Here is a 15,262-nt window from a genome sequence, read left to right on the forward strand (position 1 = left end):
TCCACCTCTCAGCTGACATTGAAGTTAGGGAGTGCTTAACAAAGTTTAGACTATCTGTTATCTACGGGCCAACTAGATACCGAGCACGTCAAAGGTTCCTAGAGGAACTAAAAGGAATCAAGCCAGAGAACAATACACGGTGGCTACTCCTTGGTGATTTCAATTTAATTTGCAAGGCGACTGACAAGAACAATAGAAGGCTAAATCTTAGTCTAATGCGACAATTCCGCGAGGCCCTGAATGAGTGTGAACTTCAGGAGATACACCTCCAAAATCGAAAATTCACATGGAGCAATGAAAGGCGCCAACCAACGTTGATGAAACTAGATAGATTTCTCTGCAATGCCGAGTGGGACTCAACATTTCCCTCGCACGTCCTACATGCCCTATCTACCTCTCTATCTGATCATGCTCCACTCCTGCTCTCCAACCAAAGTGGCCCGCGACGGCCAAGGACATTTCGCTTCGAAAATTTCTGGGTTAGACTCCCAGCTTTCAAAGATGTAGTAATGAAGGCATGGGAGGAACACACAGATCATCATGAGCCTTTCCACGTCCTTTACAACAAGTTGCGCGTCACAGCACAACACTTGAAAAAATGGAGCAACGAAATTTGCTCAGATGCTAAAATGAAACTGCATATGGCACTAGAAGTCATCTTACGTTTAGATGTTGCACAAGAAAACAGAAGCTTATCTTTGGCAGAATTCAACCTCAGAGCAAAGCTAAAAAAACGGGTTCTAGGCTTGGCAGTCATTGAAAGAGCCAGAACTAGGCAAGCATCGTGTGTGACCAATATCAAATTGGGCGACGCTAACACAAAATATTTTCATCGAAGAGTAAACGCGAGGAGAAGGAAGAACCACATCCAGAGGTTACAGAAAGACCAAGGATGGGCGGTCTCACATGAGGAAAAATCCGCAGTGGTTCAGGAGCATTTCCAAAAAATTATGAACCGGCCGCCGCAAAGGCAAATTGATCTAAACTGGGAGCGTCTACAAATTTCACCACATAACCTTGACATGCTTGCTGATGAATTTACAGAAACTGAGATCAGGTGTGCCATCAACCAGATGCCTTCCGACAAGGCGCCCGGTCCTGATGGCTTCACGGGCCTGTTTTTCAAAGAATGTTGGGACATTATCAAAGTGGATGTCATGAACGCAGCCAATGCTTTCCATCAGCTGCGCACCTCCAATTTAGCCATTCTCAACACAGCGAATGTCGTGCTCATTCCAAAAAAGGATGGGGCTGAGGCGATCACAGACTTTAGGCCCATAAGCTTAATTCACTCCTTTGCAAAGATCATCGCAAAGGTCATGGCAATGCGTCTAGCGCCTCACATGAACAGATTGATCTCCAAGAGTCAGAGCGCCTTCATTAAAAAAAGAAGCATCCACGACAACTTCATGTCAGTTCGATGTGCTGTGCGTCGATTCCATAGAGCGAAGACCCCTGCCCTGTTTTTGAAGCTTGACATTTCAAAAGCTTTTGACTCAGTCCGCTGGGAGTACCTACTCACTCTAATGAGCAAGCTCGGCTTCCCACCAAAATGGAGGGAGTGGGTGGCTGCCCTATTATCAACGTCATCTTCCCGAATCCTTCTAAATGGTGTCCCCAATGCGCCTATTAAACACGGTAGGGGAGTTCGCCAGGGGGACCCTCTGTCACCATTGCTTTTTGTCATTGCGATCGACCCTCTGCAGAGGCTCCTTGACCTTGCAACAGAAGAAGGACTTTTGAAAAATTTCAAGGGGAAACGTTCTGTAATGCGGACATCCATGTATGCAGATGACACGGCAATCTTCGTCAAGCCAAATAAAAAGGATGTCACTGCAATCGCCGATATTCTCACCAAGTTTGGTGAAGTAACAGGTCTCAAAACAAATTTTGGGAAGTCGTCTGTCATCCCCATAAGATGTCAGGGTGTTGATCTTGATGAGGTGCTATGTGCTTTCCCTGCTAGACGAGCGCACTTCCCAACTAAATACCTAGGTCTACCCTTATCAAACACCAGACTACGGAGGATCGATTTTCAGCCTCTTGTTGATAAAGCTGTGAGTAAGCTCACTGTGTGGAATGGCAAAAATATTAATTATGCAGGAAGGTCCACCTTGGTCAAAGCGGTACTCACCTCACAATCGGAGTATTGCCTCACATCACTAAGAGCTCCTAAATCCACTCTGAAGGAAATTGACAACGTCAGAAAGAGATTCCTTTGGGCTGGGTCCGAGAAACTAACTGGAGCGAAATGCAAAGTGAATTGGCCACGTTCCACAAGGCCAAGTGAATCTGGGGGTCTAGGCATTCTTCATCTTGGAAAATTTGCAAGAGCGCTACGTCTTCGATGGCTTTGGAAAGATTGGGAGGGGGAAGGAACGATCCTGAACAACCCAGACTCGCCATGCGACACTACCCATAGGCTACTTTTCGCCGCAGCAACTTCAATCACAATTGGTGATGGCATGAGAGCTTCCTTCTGGAGCAGCGCATGGCTTCAAGGCCAGAGGCCACAAGATATAACACCAAATATTTTTCAGATCTCAAAAAACAAAAACAAATCATTCTACGAGGGCACACAAAATAAAGCGTGGATTAGGGACATAGATTTGCGGCATAGAAACTTCAGCCCCCAGCACTTCATGGAATATGTCCAACTTTGGAACGCCCTCAGCAACGTCGAGCTGCATCAAGACCGGGAGGACAACATTATTTGGAAATTTAACCCGAATGGAAAATTCACAACGGGATCGGCCTACCGTGCGCAATTCATTGGAGCAACGGTGACAAATTTCAATTGCCTCATCTGGAAAGTTTGGGCACCACCAAAGTGCAAATTTTTTGCGTGGCTAGCCATCCAAAATAGGTTATGGACGGCGGATAGGCTTCAAGCGCGCAGATGGCCGAACAATGGAGTGTGCGCCTTATGCAGGCATAGTCCAGAATCTGGCGTCCACTTATTCCAAGACTGCCGCTACACTAGGCGTATCTGGGGCATTGCAACATGGCTAGGTAATGAACAGCTGCGCCCTTCCGCCTGGGTGCCAGCAGACTCTGTACAAAGTTGGTGGGACAACATGGATCACACACCTTCGATGGCGAGGCGAGGCCTTCGTTCGATCATCATGATCGTTTGTTGGGAGATTTGGAAAGAAAGAAATGCACGAATCTTTGAGCACAAAGAATCTGCGACAGCGCAACTCCTCCAGAAAATCAAGGATGAGGCAAGAGTGTGGGTAATGGCGGGTGCAAAGCATGTTTCTAACTTATTTTTGCGCGCTTGATGTCATTTGTTCCTATCGCGAGGTTTTGGAGTTGTAGCTGTTTTTTTAAGATCTTATGATCTTTTTGTACATGGCTGTACAGTGCCTGTCTAGGCTCTTCCTTTTTAATACAATAGGCAGCTCTCCTGCCGGTTTCGTTTCAAAAAAAAATAATGTAGGATGTGTGCTGGGCACTAGTTAGTGCGCGCATGCTAAGTGTTCGATTTTATGCCCAGAAAGAGCATGCCCGCTCTCTTTTCCGTTGTGTCTACCTTCCTCTGGCTGTTGAAGCCATGATTTTGAAGGCTCTCTTTTCCGTTGTCTACCTTCCTCTAGCGGTTGAAGCCATGATTTTGAAGGGAATCTGTGGGTAAAAATAGTTTTGGTGGGTCAGTGCGCTGGGCTTCAGGAGCTTGGAGAATGTAGGAGGCATTCTTCCTCCTAGTCAATGTCTGCATGCAGAGCGCACCAGAGTTTGATGATGTTGGTGCGAGGACTTCGCCCCATCTGTTTTCTGTTCTTTGGCTGTTCATGTTCTGTTCACTAGTTGTGCTGGTAGAAGGGCGTCATATTAGAGTTGCTTCTTACTGTATCTTTACTTTCATCTTTCATGCAGTTGACCATTTCTTTTTGTTCAGTGTTAGCCTGCTCTGGTATTTCTCTCATTTGATTTCATGAAGATAACCTTCCTCACTCTTGCATTTCCTTGGAATAGAGGTCTCGGCCAGGTGTCGATTTGAGAGAGCAACTGTGCAATACTATAACAACAACAATGCTGGATCTGGTTGCCATGGCAGCTGATGATTTTGCCCTGGCTGAGGATCTGCAGGTTGAAGAGGTTCTCCGGTTCTCAGTTCAGTCGGAGGATGTCTGTGCAGTTTGCAAACAGGTTATCCGATCATTGGAAGCCTCATGGAAACCTGAAAATTGTGACCATGTCATCTGCATTGCCTGCTTCTGCCAATATGCACCTGAGACGGAGGCCACTGGACTGCCCAGGTGCGCTGTATCGTCTTGTGATTCTTTGCGCAATACAGAGACACATCAGGGCATCAGTGTGCCTCAGAACACTTTGATCTCAATTGAAGACATGGACCAGAAAGGGAAGAAACCACTAGATAGTACACTTCAAGAGCTTGGTCAATGTTCTCGAGGTGCTAACACAAAGATCAGCAGTGAGTTCTACTGTGCCATCTGCATGGAAACAGTGCACATCGGAGAGTTCTTTCCCATTGATGGATGCACACACACATTCTGCACCAGTTGTGTGAGCCAGTACATTGCTGCAAAGGTTGAGGAGAATGTGTTGTCTATTGGCTGCCCTGACCCAGGGTGCAAGGATGGTGTGTTGCACCCAGACGTGTGCCGCGATGTGATCCCAACACAGCTGTTCCAGAGATGGGGTGCTGCGCTCTGTGACTCATCATTGGGGTCACTCAAATTCTACTGCCCCTTTAAGGAATGCTCTGCTCTGTTGGTTCATGATCCTGGCCATGATGAGGGGGTGATAACAAACGTGGAGTGCCCACACTGCTGCCGGATGTTTTGTGCCCAGTGCAAGGTTCCATGGCATGATGGTGTCGCTTGCGCAGAGTTCCAACGACTGGGGAAGGATGAGCAGGGCAGGGAGGACCTACTGCTGAGGAAGGTCGCACAAAAGAGCAAGTGGCAGAGGTGCCCCAAGTGCAAGATATATGTGGAGAGGATCGAGGGCTGTGTTCATATCATCTGCAGGTACTGCTCAAAAATCAAACATTCATTACACTGAATACAAATGATGATCTTCGTATTTGTTCCATTTTACAGGTGTGGGCACTGCTTTTGCTACCTTTGTGCATCCCCAATGTCTAGGGAGAACCATTGTTGCAAAACCTGCAAGCGAACCTGGTGAATGACCTCCAAGCTCTGATGGAAAGAAACTATTAGTATGTGTGAACTGCCAAGCTCTACCTGTAGGAAAGAAATTCTTAACTAGTAGTATGTTTTTTAGATGGTAAGTTGCTGTTACGACAGTTTCAGTTAGCACTACCTTGTTGCACTAGTAGCAAATTGGTTAGCACTGCAGTTTATTAGGCTAGTCTCGGTGTGAGTTTCATGGCGTTGTTACCAAGACTGTCATTTCAGCTTTTGTGTTTGTAGCTATGACAGCGGGTTTCATCTAGATGAAATTCTCTTTATAGATCTTTATAATTAACTTTCCAAGTCATCAAATGTGTTGATGTGTCACAATATTAAATGCAAATGAAACCAAAATGAAATCCCACTAAGACTGACATTAGTAATCATCATTAAAAGTGACTTGGGAAATGGCTTCACAAGAATGGGACTTAAAGCATCTCCACCAGATTTCTCATATTGCATATAAAGTCTCTTTAAGAGAGTGCCTGAAAATCAGTTTAGGATATTGGAGAGTATTGCTGCAGCATATAACTCATAGCTGCAGCATATAACTCATAACTTGTCCTATATTTCGTTAGAACTTGCCTTATATTTCCTTAAAACTTTCCTATATTTCCTTAAGAATAGGGGAGAGTTGGGTGTCTCCTTTATTTAGGAAAGAGTTGGGTGTCTCTTTTATTTAGGAGAGATGATGTTTCTTTTAGGAGATCTCTTAAAATTTATAGGTATAGGAGATTGGATAGGATATCTGATGGTATAGGAGATTGGATAGGGTATCTGATGGAGACACTCTTAATCTAAGGATTTGGTTTTACTTATCAACTGATGTTTAGGGAGTGTTTGGCACACAGGATTCTGGTTTTGAAACCAAGAATTGGTGCCAAATAACTATTCCACATAATTCGGTTAATTCAGTGAAATCGGTTCGGTTAAATCATATATCAAGAATTTTGGGTTTGGTGAAATGTTAACCAAATTTGTTGAAAAAAATTGACAACCAACCAAAACTGGTTTTGATTGAATCGGTTTGGTTAATTGGTTGACTACATATTATATATATTTTTACAGGTGATAGTGCAAAAATATAATACTCCAGTATTAGGAAGCACCTAACAAGAAATGAACATGTAACAAAACGAAAGGAAAAACATCAAAGAATGGTTCTAACAAACAAAGTCCCATAGAAATACATTCAAATGGACACAATTTTAGTGTTTAATCTATACCTATCTATAGAGGGAAAAATTTAGTTTTCTGTCCTCCAATGTGTGTGCGTTCCGGAAAGCTGTGGCTTCCGCAGGTCCAAGAGGAAAAATAGAATAGAAATAGAATAGATGTTTTTCTAGGGTTCCTAATGTAAAATCTCTTGCATATATCAGAGTATGTTAAAAATAAGAAAAGTATAGGTACTTACGTGCAAAGTGTTTGTCCTCGCATTAAAAAACCTTGTTCAATTTGTAAAAATTTTTGGATTTCGACACTATAACACTTTCGTTTTTATTTGATAAATATTATCCAATCATAGAGTAACTAGGTTTAAAAGATTCGTCTCGTGATTTATAGATGAACTGTGTAATTAGTTTTTGTTTACATGTATATTTAATGCACTATGTATGTGTCGCAAAATTTGATATAATGAGGAATTTTGAAAAAAATTTAGAACTTAACGAGGCGAAAAGTATAGGTACTTATGCAAAGCGTTCAGACGAAAAGACTCGCGGGCCTATGCGGCTGCACGTTAGTGAAAAGTCGCGGACTCCTGGCCACCATCGTGCGTTCTCCTGGAAGGATGCTGCAAGGTGGGCTTGGACCTCAATCTCCAATGTATTTTTTGTTTTTTGCATGGGTGCCTAGTAGGGATGAAAACGGATCGAATACGGACGGATATCACTAATATCATATTTGTTTTCATATTTCTGGTTGGATTCGGATTCGAATACGGATAATGTCAACCATGTCGGATAAGATAGGATTAGATATCGATATCATAAATATATAATTTAAGTATTTGGATACGGATACGGTATCAGATATTGAATATTCGGACTCAAATACAGACAAATTTAAACCCCTCTAAACGAATTCGGTCTCAAATATGGTCGGAAAATATCCGTACCATTTTCATCCCTAGTGCCTAGGCACCCGATGGACTTAATTAGGCTCCACCCTATTCTATCTATTTCTAATATATAATTATGAAAATTGCAGTCTCCTAACTTTTTGTCCACCAAACTATCTATGTTCTGGAATCAGCCTGTGGCTTCAACGCTAGTGGAAGAGGAAAAAAAGAATAGAAGCTTTTCTATGGTTCTCAATGCAAAATCTCCTGTACACATCAGAGTATGTTGAAAATAAGAAAAGTACAGGGTCCTAGGTGCAAAATATTTGTCCTATTAGGCCTTGTTTAGTTCGCCCAAAAACCAAAAAGTTTTCAAGATTCCCCGTCACATCGAATCTTATGGCACATGCATGAAGCATTAAATATAAACTAAAATAAAAACTAATTACACAGTTTGCCTGTAAATTACGAGACGAATCTTTTGACCCTAGTTAGTTCATGATTGGATAATATTTCCCACAAACAAACGAAAGTGCTACTGTGGCTGAAAACTTTTCATTTCGCGAACTAAACAAGGCCTTAGTTTACTTTTCTTTTATTGCCCGTGGCTTCAACGCTCGTGGAAGAAGAAAAACAGAATAGAAACTTTTCTAGGGTTCTCAATGCAAAATTTCCTATACACATCAGAGCACGTTGAAAATAAGGAAAGTACAGGGGCCTAGGTACGAAACAAATTTTGTTTAGCTCCATATATGTAGATCCATGCAGTAAACAAAAAATATCACAAATTTTAGTACAATTTTTTGCTGGAGATGTTTGCATATGCTTTGTAGTGTAAAATTGAAATTGTATTTATCTTGCTCCAATTATTATAAAAATTTTATGGTAGCCTATTTAATGTGATGCTTGATTTGTGGTAGAAGTTTTGGTAGCATATCCTGCATATCTCACTGATTTACTAATTTACCTAGATTTATGCTTGAGGATGCTTTCACGACCTTTGCACGATGTGTTGTTATTATAAACCCATGTGTTCATAATATACATACATTTAACTGATGTCATATTTCATAGAAATTCTAATCTAAATCTAAATAAAAAATAAAGCTAGAAACAAACTTCTCATGTTTTAATATAATACTAAGGTATATTAAGAGATGATATTAGAGTAAGATAAGATTTGACTAATTTTTATTTTTATTATTAAATAAATATGTCTCCAAGCTATATATTATTGTAAATATTACCATAGATGTCATGGTTATCAATAAAATAAATTATGGACTTTAAATTTTATAAAAATGATAAATATAAATAGATATGTAACATTGTGTCGTCACTTTCTATGGCTATTTGATATTTTTCTCCTGTTGTAACGCACGGGTATATTTGCTAATATATAATAAAAAAGAATTTTGCTTAAAAGGTTAATTTAGTTAATGCCGGTTGAAAACCAAATAAAGTTAACCAAATAGTGCCAAAATCTTCACCAAATAGATCACAAAAATTTCAGTTAACTGACTTTTTCAGTTAGATGTCTCGTTCGGTTCGATTATTTGGTTTTGGCGAATTTTTGCCTGCCCAACGATTCTCATTTTTGCACTGCGTCATTGAATCAACGGAAGACCCGTTTCAGTGTTTCACACATGAATCACCTCCGTTTCTTTGTCTCACATGCTAGCCGTTGTATTTTTAATTATATAATCCTTTTTAGCGCAACAAGCTAAAGTGGATTGTATTCGTTGCTGTAAGCCCACAAAAGATTCATAATTTTTTGAAATATATTTTCATTTTATAATTTTAATAAGAAAAAACAAATATCTTTTCACGAATGGGAACCTAGCGTACGAACCAAATAATCTCACAGGATGATTTTTTCTGAGAAAATCTAGGTTTAAGATGTTTTTAAAAGAATATGAATTTCTGTTTGTTTGAGTTTATCAATCGAATCAGCTGTTCGGTAATGTTTTTCTCTCGTAACAAACTAACCAACAGTACTTTCTGTTATGGCTTATCAGCCAACCGAATAGAGGACGCACAACCTAGTTGACGTTGATGAGAATTGACATGGCAGACCTCCGCGATGCGGCACACATGGACTGGCTCTGGGTCCATGTTTCACGTACCATCCTCCTTCGCACCCAATCACACTTGTGCACATACGACGACTAATTCAATAATTTGCCGGGAGGTCCTCAGCTACAGCTGGCCTGGAGATGTGCAGTCTAATGCGAAGCCGCGAAGGGTTAGCTAAAGACGGTTAGATCGGGCGTGTTTACAAGGGAAAAGCCACACCCCAGATGGAACCAGTCCACAGCCGGTGAGGTCTTTGAGTCCCGTTGCGTTGTCCAATTTCTATTGGCCACAATGCAGGTATGTATGTGCGCTTCAGTGCATATGCTTTTGTGTACCATATAGGCTCTCTGTCTCTGCTCATCATCTCTCGCAATTCATACCCTAAAGCAAGTCAAATAAAGCAACGGACGCGCATTCACCCTTCCTTTTCCGTTCGATTGAGCTGTCAAGTCTGCTAGACATTTAACAATATTTTTTTTCTTTCGTAACAAATCAGTAAATAATACTTTTAACCATAACTTTTCAAACAACACAACATAAATCCCTGGCTGCCACGCGTGAGCCGTGTCCCAAAACGGGTCCGAGGGAGAGAGGACTTCGCATTAGCGTGCACGCGACGCGTCTCCGTCTCCATGCCGTCGCTAAACCCAAAAGGAATTAGCACGTCCCAAAACCCCCCCACGAACCTGCGCTCGCTGATCCCGAATCCCCATCCATCATCATCAGCTTTGGGCCTTCGGCCCGCCCGCCGCGTCGGCAGCCGTCCACCTCCTCGCTTCCCGCAACGCTCTCCGATCGCGCCCGGTCGATCGCCGCCGCGCGGGACTGCGCAAGCGGCGGGCGGACCCGCGGACGCGTGCGCTGCGCCGCCGACGCGCGCCTTAGACACTTGACGGAGCCCGCCGCTGGGAGCAAGCACGCGGAGGGAGGGGCGCCCCTATTTTGCTGGTACGAACGCGAGAATCCCCTTCTGCGTGCCGTTATGTGTAAAATTAATCTGTGGTCTCGATCGGGGGGTTTTTGGGTTCATCACTCCGGGTCGGTGTGGTAGGTGCCGGTACCTGTGCCCTGCGTGCGTGCGTCCAAATTGGTGTGCACACCAAGTATCTGACGGTGTGCCTGAGAGGAGCTATAGCCCGCTCGCCTTTGCCCTTGTAGCTTCAGATATTAGTGGTTTTATACTTCTAACTCGTGATTTTGATGGGATCGTGTTTTTTTTTTGGTCTCCATGGCTGTTGTGGTTCTATACTTATCGTTCGTTTGATCTGGAGGACCATGCATGCTCACGCCTTCAATTCCCTTGGAACACAGGCCTCGGCTGAGTGTTGATTCAGTTCAATCGAGAGAGCAGCACAGCTACAGCAATGTTGGACCACCTGATTTCCATACTAATGGATGCAGTTGGAGTGTTGCCAGCTAAGGATCTGCAGGTGCCGGCCGAAGAGGCTTTTGGGTTCTCAACTCACTCAGCGACGGTCTGTGTGGTTTGCAAACTGGCCATCCCATCGTTGGAAGCCTCATGGAAACCTGACAGCTGTGGCCATGCCATCTGCATTCCCTGCTTCTGGCAATATGTACCTGAGATGGAGGCCACTGATGGGCTGTCTAGGTGTGCAGTGCCTTCTTGTCAATCTTTGTGCAAGCCCGAGACCACTCAGGGGATGATCAATGTGGGTCATGGCACCTTGATCTCAGTTGCAGCCATAAACAGTGGCAAAGGGAAAGAACCGTTGGATGGAGTGCTTGAGGAGCTAGGCCAATGCTCTCGTGGTGTGGATCCAGTGCCCAGCAGTGACTTCTACTGTGCCATATGCATGGAGACCGTGCATGTCGGAGAGCTCTTCCCCGTACCCGGGTGCACACACCTCTTCTGTGTCAGCTGCATGAGCCAGTACATCGCTGCTAAGGTTGAGAATAATGTGTTCTCCATTGGATGCCCTGAACCGGGTTGCAATGATGGTGTGCTGGACCCAGAGGTGTGCCGTGACATGATCTCGTTGCAGCTGTTCCAGAGGTGGGGCGATGCACTCTGTGACTCAGCACTGGGGGCATTCGGGTTCCACTGCCCCTTCAAGGACTGCTCGGCATTGCTGGTCAATGAACGTAGCCCTGACGAGGCGGTAATAAGGCAAACCGAGTGCCCACACTGCTCACGGATGTTTTGTGCACAGTGCAAGGTGGCATGGCACTCCGGCGTAACATGTGAAGATTTCCAGCAGCTCAGGAATGATGAACAGGGCCGAGATGACCCACTGCTTAAGAAGGTCGTCGTGCATGAGAACAAGTGCCAGACGTCCCAGCAGCTCAGGAAGGATGAACAGGGCCAAGATGACTCGCTGCTTATGAAGGCCGTGCATGAGAATAAGTGGCAGAGGTCCCTCCGGTGTTTGGTAGCTACATGTAAATCTTTGTGGAAGGCAAATCGGATGATCGATGTGGGTCATAGCACCTTGGTCTCAACTGAAGACATGGACAGACAGAAACAGAAAGACATGGATAATATGCTTCAGGAGCTAGGCCAATGCTGCCCTGGTGGGTATGCGATTGCCAGCAGTGAATTCTACTGCACCATATGCATGGAGTCAGTGGACGTCAGGGAGCTCTTCCCCGTTTCTGGGTGCACACACCTCTTCTGCATCAACTGCGTGAGCCAGTACATCACTGCAAAGGTCGAGGATAGTGTGTTGTCCATTGGCTGCCCTGAACCGGGATGTAAGGATGGTGCATTGGACCCAGAAGTGTGCCGCGACGTGATCCCGCTGCAGCTGTTCCAGAGGTGGGGAGCTGCTCTCTGTGACTCGGCGCTAGGTGCATTCAAGTTCTACTGCCCCTTTAACGACTGCTCGGCATTGCTGGTTGACGAACGCCGCCACGGTGAGGCAGCGATAACACAAGCTGAGTGCCCACACTGCTGCCGGATGTTCTGTGCACAGTGCAAGGTGGCATGGCATGACGGTGTCACCTGCGCAGAGTTCCAGCGGCTTGGCAAGGATGAGCGGAGCAGGAATGACCTGCTGCTGAGGAAGGTCGCGGAGCGAAGCAACTGGCAGAGGTGCCCCAAGTGCAAAATGTACGTCGAGAGGACCGAGGGCTGCGTGTACATCGTCTGCAGGTACTGTATTTTACTCTTTGCAGGAAGAAAAATACATGTGCAACGAGCACATATGAGCGAGATTCTTTTTTGTTGTTCTAATTTACAGGTGTGGACATCGCTTCTGCTATCTCTGCGCATCCCCAATGTCACAAGGCATCCATCGTTGCAGTAGGTGCAAGAGGACCTGGTGAATGACCTGAAGCTGCAAAACTCTACGTGTTGACATGAGGGAAGTTCTCAACTACATACTAAATTCCAGGCTACTGTGACTTGGTTAACGTTGGCTTGTGCAATTATTATTTGGCAAATCAGTATCAATGGAGCTCTGTTGGTTAACATAAAATATTTACGATGGAACATATATAATGCAGGTAGCAGTGTATTATAACGTAAAAAAAAATGAAATGTCAGAAACTTGCATAGTGTAGATACTTATGAGAGCTGATGACTTTCTTATGAAGAAACAACTACTACCTCAGTGAGAACTAGATGTGTTCCTCTTATATTGAATTGCTGAGCATGTGAATGATCTTCATATATGAACTTACAATTCCAATAGATAACTTTATGATCGATGGATCCCTCTAACTTTGATTTACATGCACGTATGGTTCTGTTCTGTCATGCCTAAAATGTAGTTCTACTGAGTTGATTATAAGTATTCTTCTTGAAAGAGGAGAAACGGGTGAATATGTACTGGGAAGTTTCTTAGCTTCTGCTGCACTAGCTCCTAAACTTCGGGAAAGCAGGGCATTTCAAGAAAAGTAACAAGTGCACATGTACTTTGACCTCCATGTAAACATCCTTTATATATATTGCTGGATTGCCCTGGTTCTATGGCTAAGTCATGAAGAGACGTCTGTGCCTCGCAACTTCGTCTTAGTACTCTAGCCTTATCCAATAGTGACATCTGAACAAACAAACTGTTTACTTTCTTACGCGAAAAGTATCAGGTGCTCAGTAAGTAGAAAACAGCTAGGTCTGTCCGTTTTATGAAATCACCAATACCTAAATGAAATTCCTGTGGACATCTAGGTGCACTTCCTTATACGGATCTCTCAAGTTCTTTTTTTCTTTTGCATGCATCTGGTTTGATCTGTCAGCCGTCAACCGATCTTTAAAATGTAAATAGCTGGTCATGCATAGAGCTAGAAACTGGTATCCTCCAATTAGTTGGCTTAAAAGCAATGCGAGCCATCGATTTCAGAACTAATGTCACTCGTAAATGTTTCTTGAGTGTTTTTACGGAGTTGAGCTGCTGTTTTCTTTTGATCGGCACTTACCTCCGTTCTACAATGCTTTTAGTAGCATACCTTTCGGCCTGATCATACTAATATTCAATTCAGTGAAAGGTGCAGGGCTTAAGCTTTGCCTAAACAAATGGGAATATTCAGTTGCCTAAAACTGTGCGTAGACGCGTTCATGGGTCGTTGGACACCACCAGGAACCAGGCTGGTACGAAACCAAGTGGATCCATCACGATGGCCACATGGCGGGTTGGGAGGTGAGCATAGGGTCGCCAGTTGAATTAAACCCCAATGATGATCAGAAAACTAGGCTAGGCATTTGTAAAATTTTCATTTGTATTTGGTAATTATTGTTTAACCATAGACTAATTAGGTTCAAAAGATTCGTCTTGCAAATTACAAACAAAAATATGCAATTAGTTATTTTTTAATCTATATTTAATGCTATATGCATGTGTCCGCAAGATTTGATGTGATGGAGAATTTTAAAAAAATTTTGGATTTCGGATGTAACTAAACAAGACATAAGTTTCCAAGTTTGTTCGGCAGGAATGAGATACTCCCTCCATAAAATATACAATTCTAAGTTTTGAGGAAAAAAACCTAATTAATCATTTGTTTGTGTAGAATTAGATACTAATTATGGTTTCAATGTGCATAGAAAAAACTATATATCAACAAAACAAAAACGCAGAATGGAGGGAGTACTTATCAAAACCTATACACGATGCCATCTTGATGTGTATTATGTTTTTACAAAGTGTTTCTATCTCTATCTCTATGTTACTCTGGTGCTGGATGATACTCCTGTTAAACTCTCTTTTGGAACGTTCTGAGAGCTGGAGAAATCTGGTAGGAAGTTTAGAACTTGGTGCTATGAGCCAGAGCTTTGGTAAGGCCTTGTTTAGTTCTCAAAAAATTTCAAGATTCTCCGTCACATCGAATCTTACGGCATATAAATAAAAAAATAACTAATTGCACAGTTTACCTATAATTTGCGAGATGAATCTTTTGAACGTCTATAACTGAATAATAATTGCCAAATAAAGCCGAAAGTGCAACGGTAGCGAAACTCAAAATTTTTCGCGAACTAAACAAGGCCTAAGTTTAGTTCGGTAGTTCGGATTGCAGGATTCTGAAACCTATGATCTTCTCTGCTTTTATGTCTGTTATCCTCACAAACTTTGTATTTCCGTTAAATCTTTTTAATGGAAATGGAAACATCTCGGTTGAAAAAAAAATGTTTATATCTGTAACCGAAAAGAGTTTTGCACCTACTCCCTCCGTCCTAGAATAGAGTGCATTCTAGCGCTTGAGAGGTATCCTCAAATATAGTGCATTCAAGGAACAAGACGATAATATTTAATTAAATGAAAATACATGATCTGTTGCATCCTTTTTCATTTATTCCCTCTTCTTCTTAAATAATGAAAGTAATTTAGTGGTTACCATGTTTTCTATAACGAAACATAGGTTCCATCATTTAATCATGCAAAATAGGATTAGATTTCAATAAATTAGAAAGTTAAGTGAGGGCTACATGAGTCTATTATCCTTTCTCTTATTTTATCTTAGAATAGCCACAATCCATTGTATTCTAGGACAGAGGGAGTAAGTTCCAATC

At 42.9% G+C, this 15,262-nt stretch overlaps 1 protein-coding gene across 1 annotated transcript; it reads left to right on the forward strand.

Annotated features, from left to right (window-relative positions):
- LOC8062109 lies at positions 9,748-12,979 on the forward strand. Its single transcript, XM_002460176.2, has 3 exons — positions 9,748-10,245; positions 10,609-12,409; positions 12,498-12,979. Exons 2-3 carry the CDS (start codon positions 10,662-10,664, stop codon positions 12,580-12,582), a joined length of 1,833 nt encoding a protein of 610 aa, XP_002460221.1. The 5' UTR covers positions 9,748-10,245; positions 10,609-10,661; the 3' UTR covers positions 12,583-12,979.

The sequence above is a fragment of the Sorghum bicolor genome, chromosome 2, assembly GCF_000003195.3.
Source record: "Sorghum bicolor cultivar BTx623 chromosome 2, Sorghum_bicolor_NCBIv3, whole genome shotgun sequence".
Taxonomy (NCBI): Eukaryota; Viridiplantae; Streptophyta; class Magnoliopsida; order Poales; family Poaceae; genus Sorghum; species Sorghum bicolor.

Excerpts from the sequence above, each read along its gene's own strand:
- LOC8062109 (XM_002460176.2), top strand. The coding sequence starts at position 10,662 with ATGTTGGACCACCTGATTTCCATACTAATGGATGCAGTTGGAGTGTTG. Across the intron at positions 12,410-12,497 it reads TGCGTGTACATCGTCTGCAG|GTGTGGACATCGCTTCTGCT; the intron begins GTACTGTATTTT and ends TCTAATTTACAG.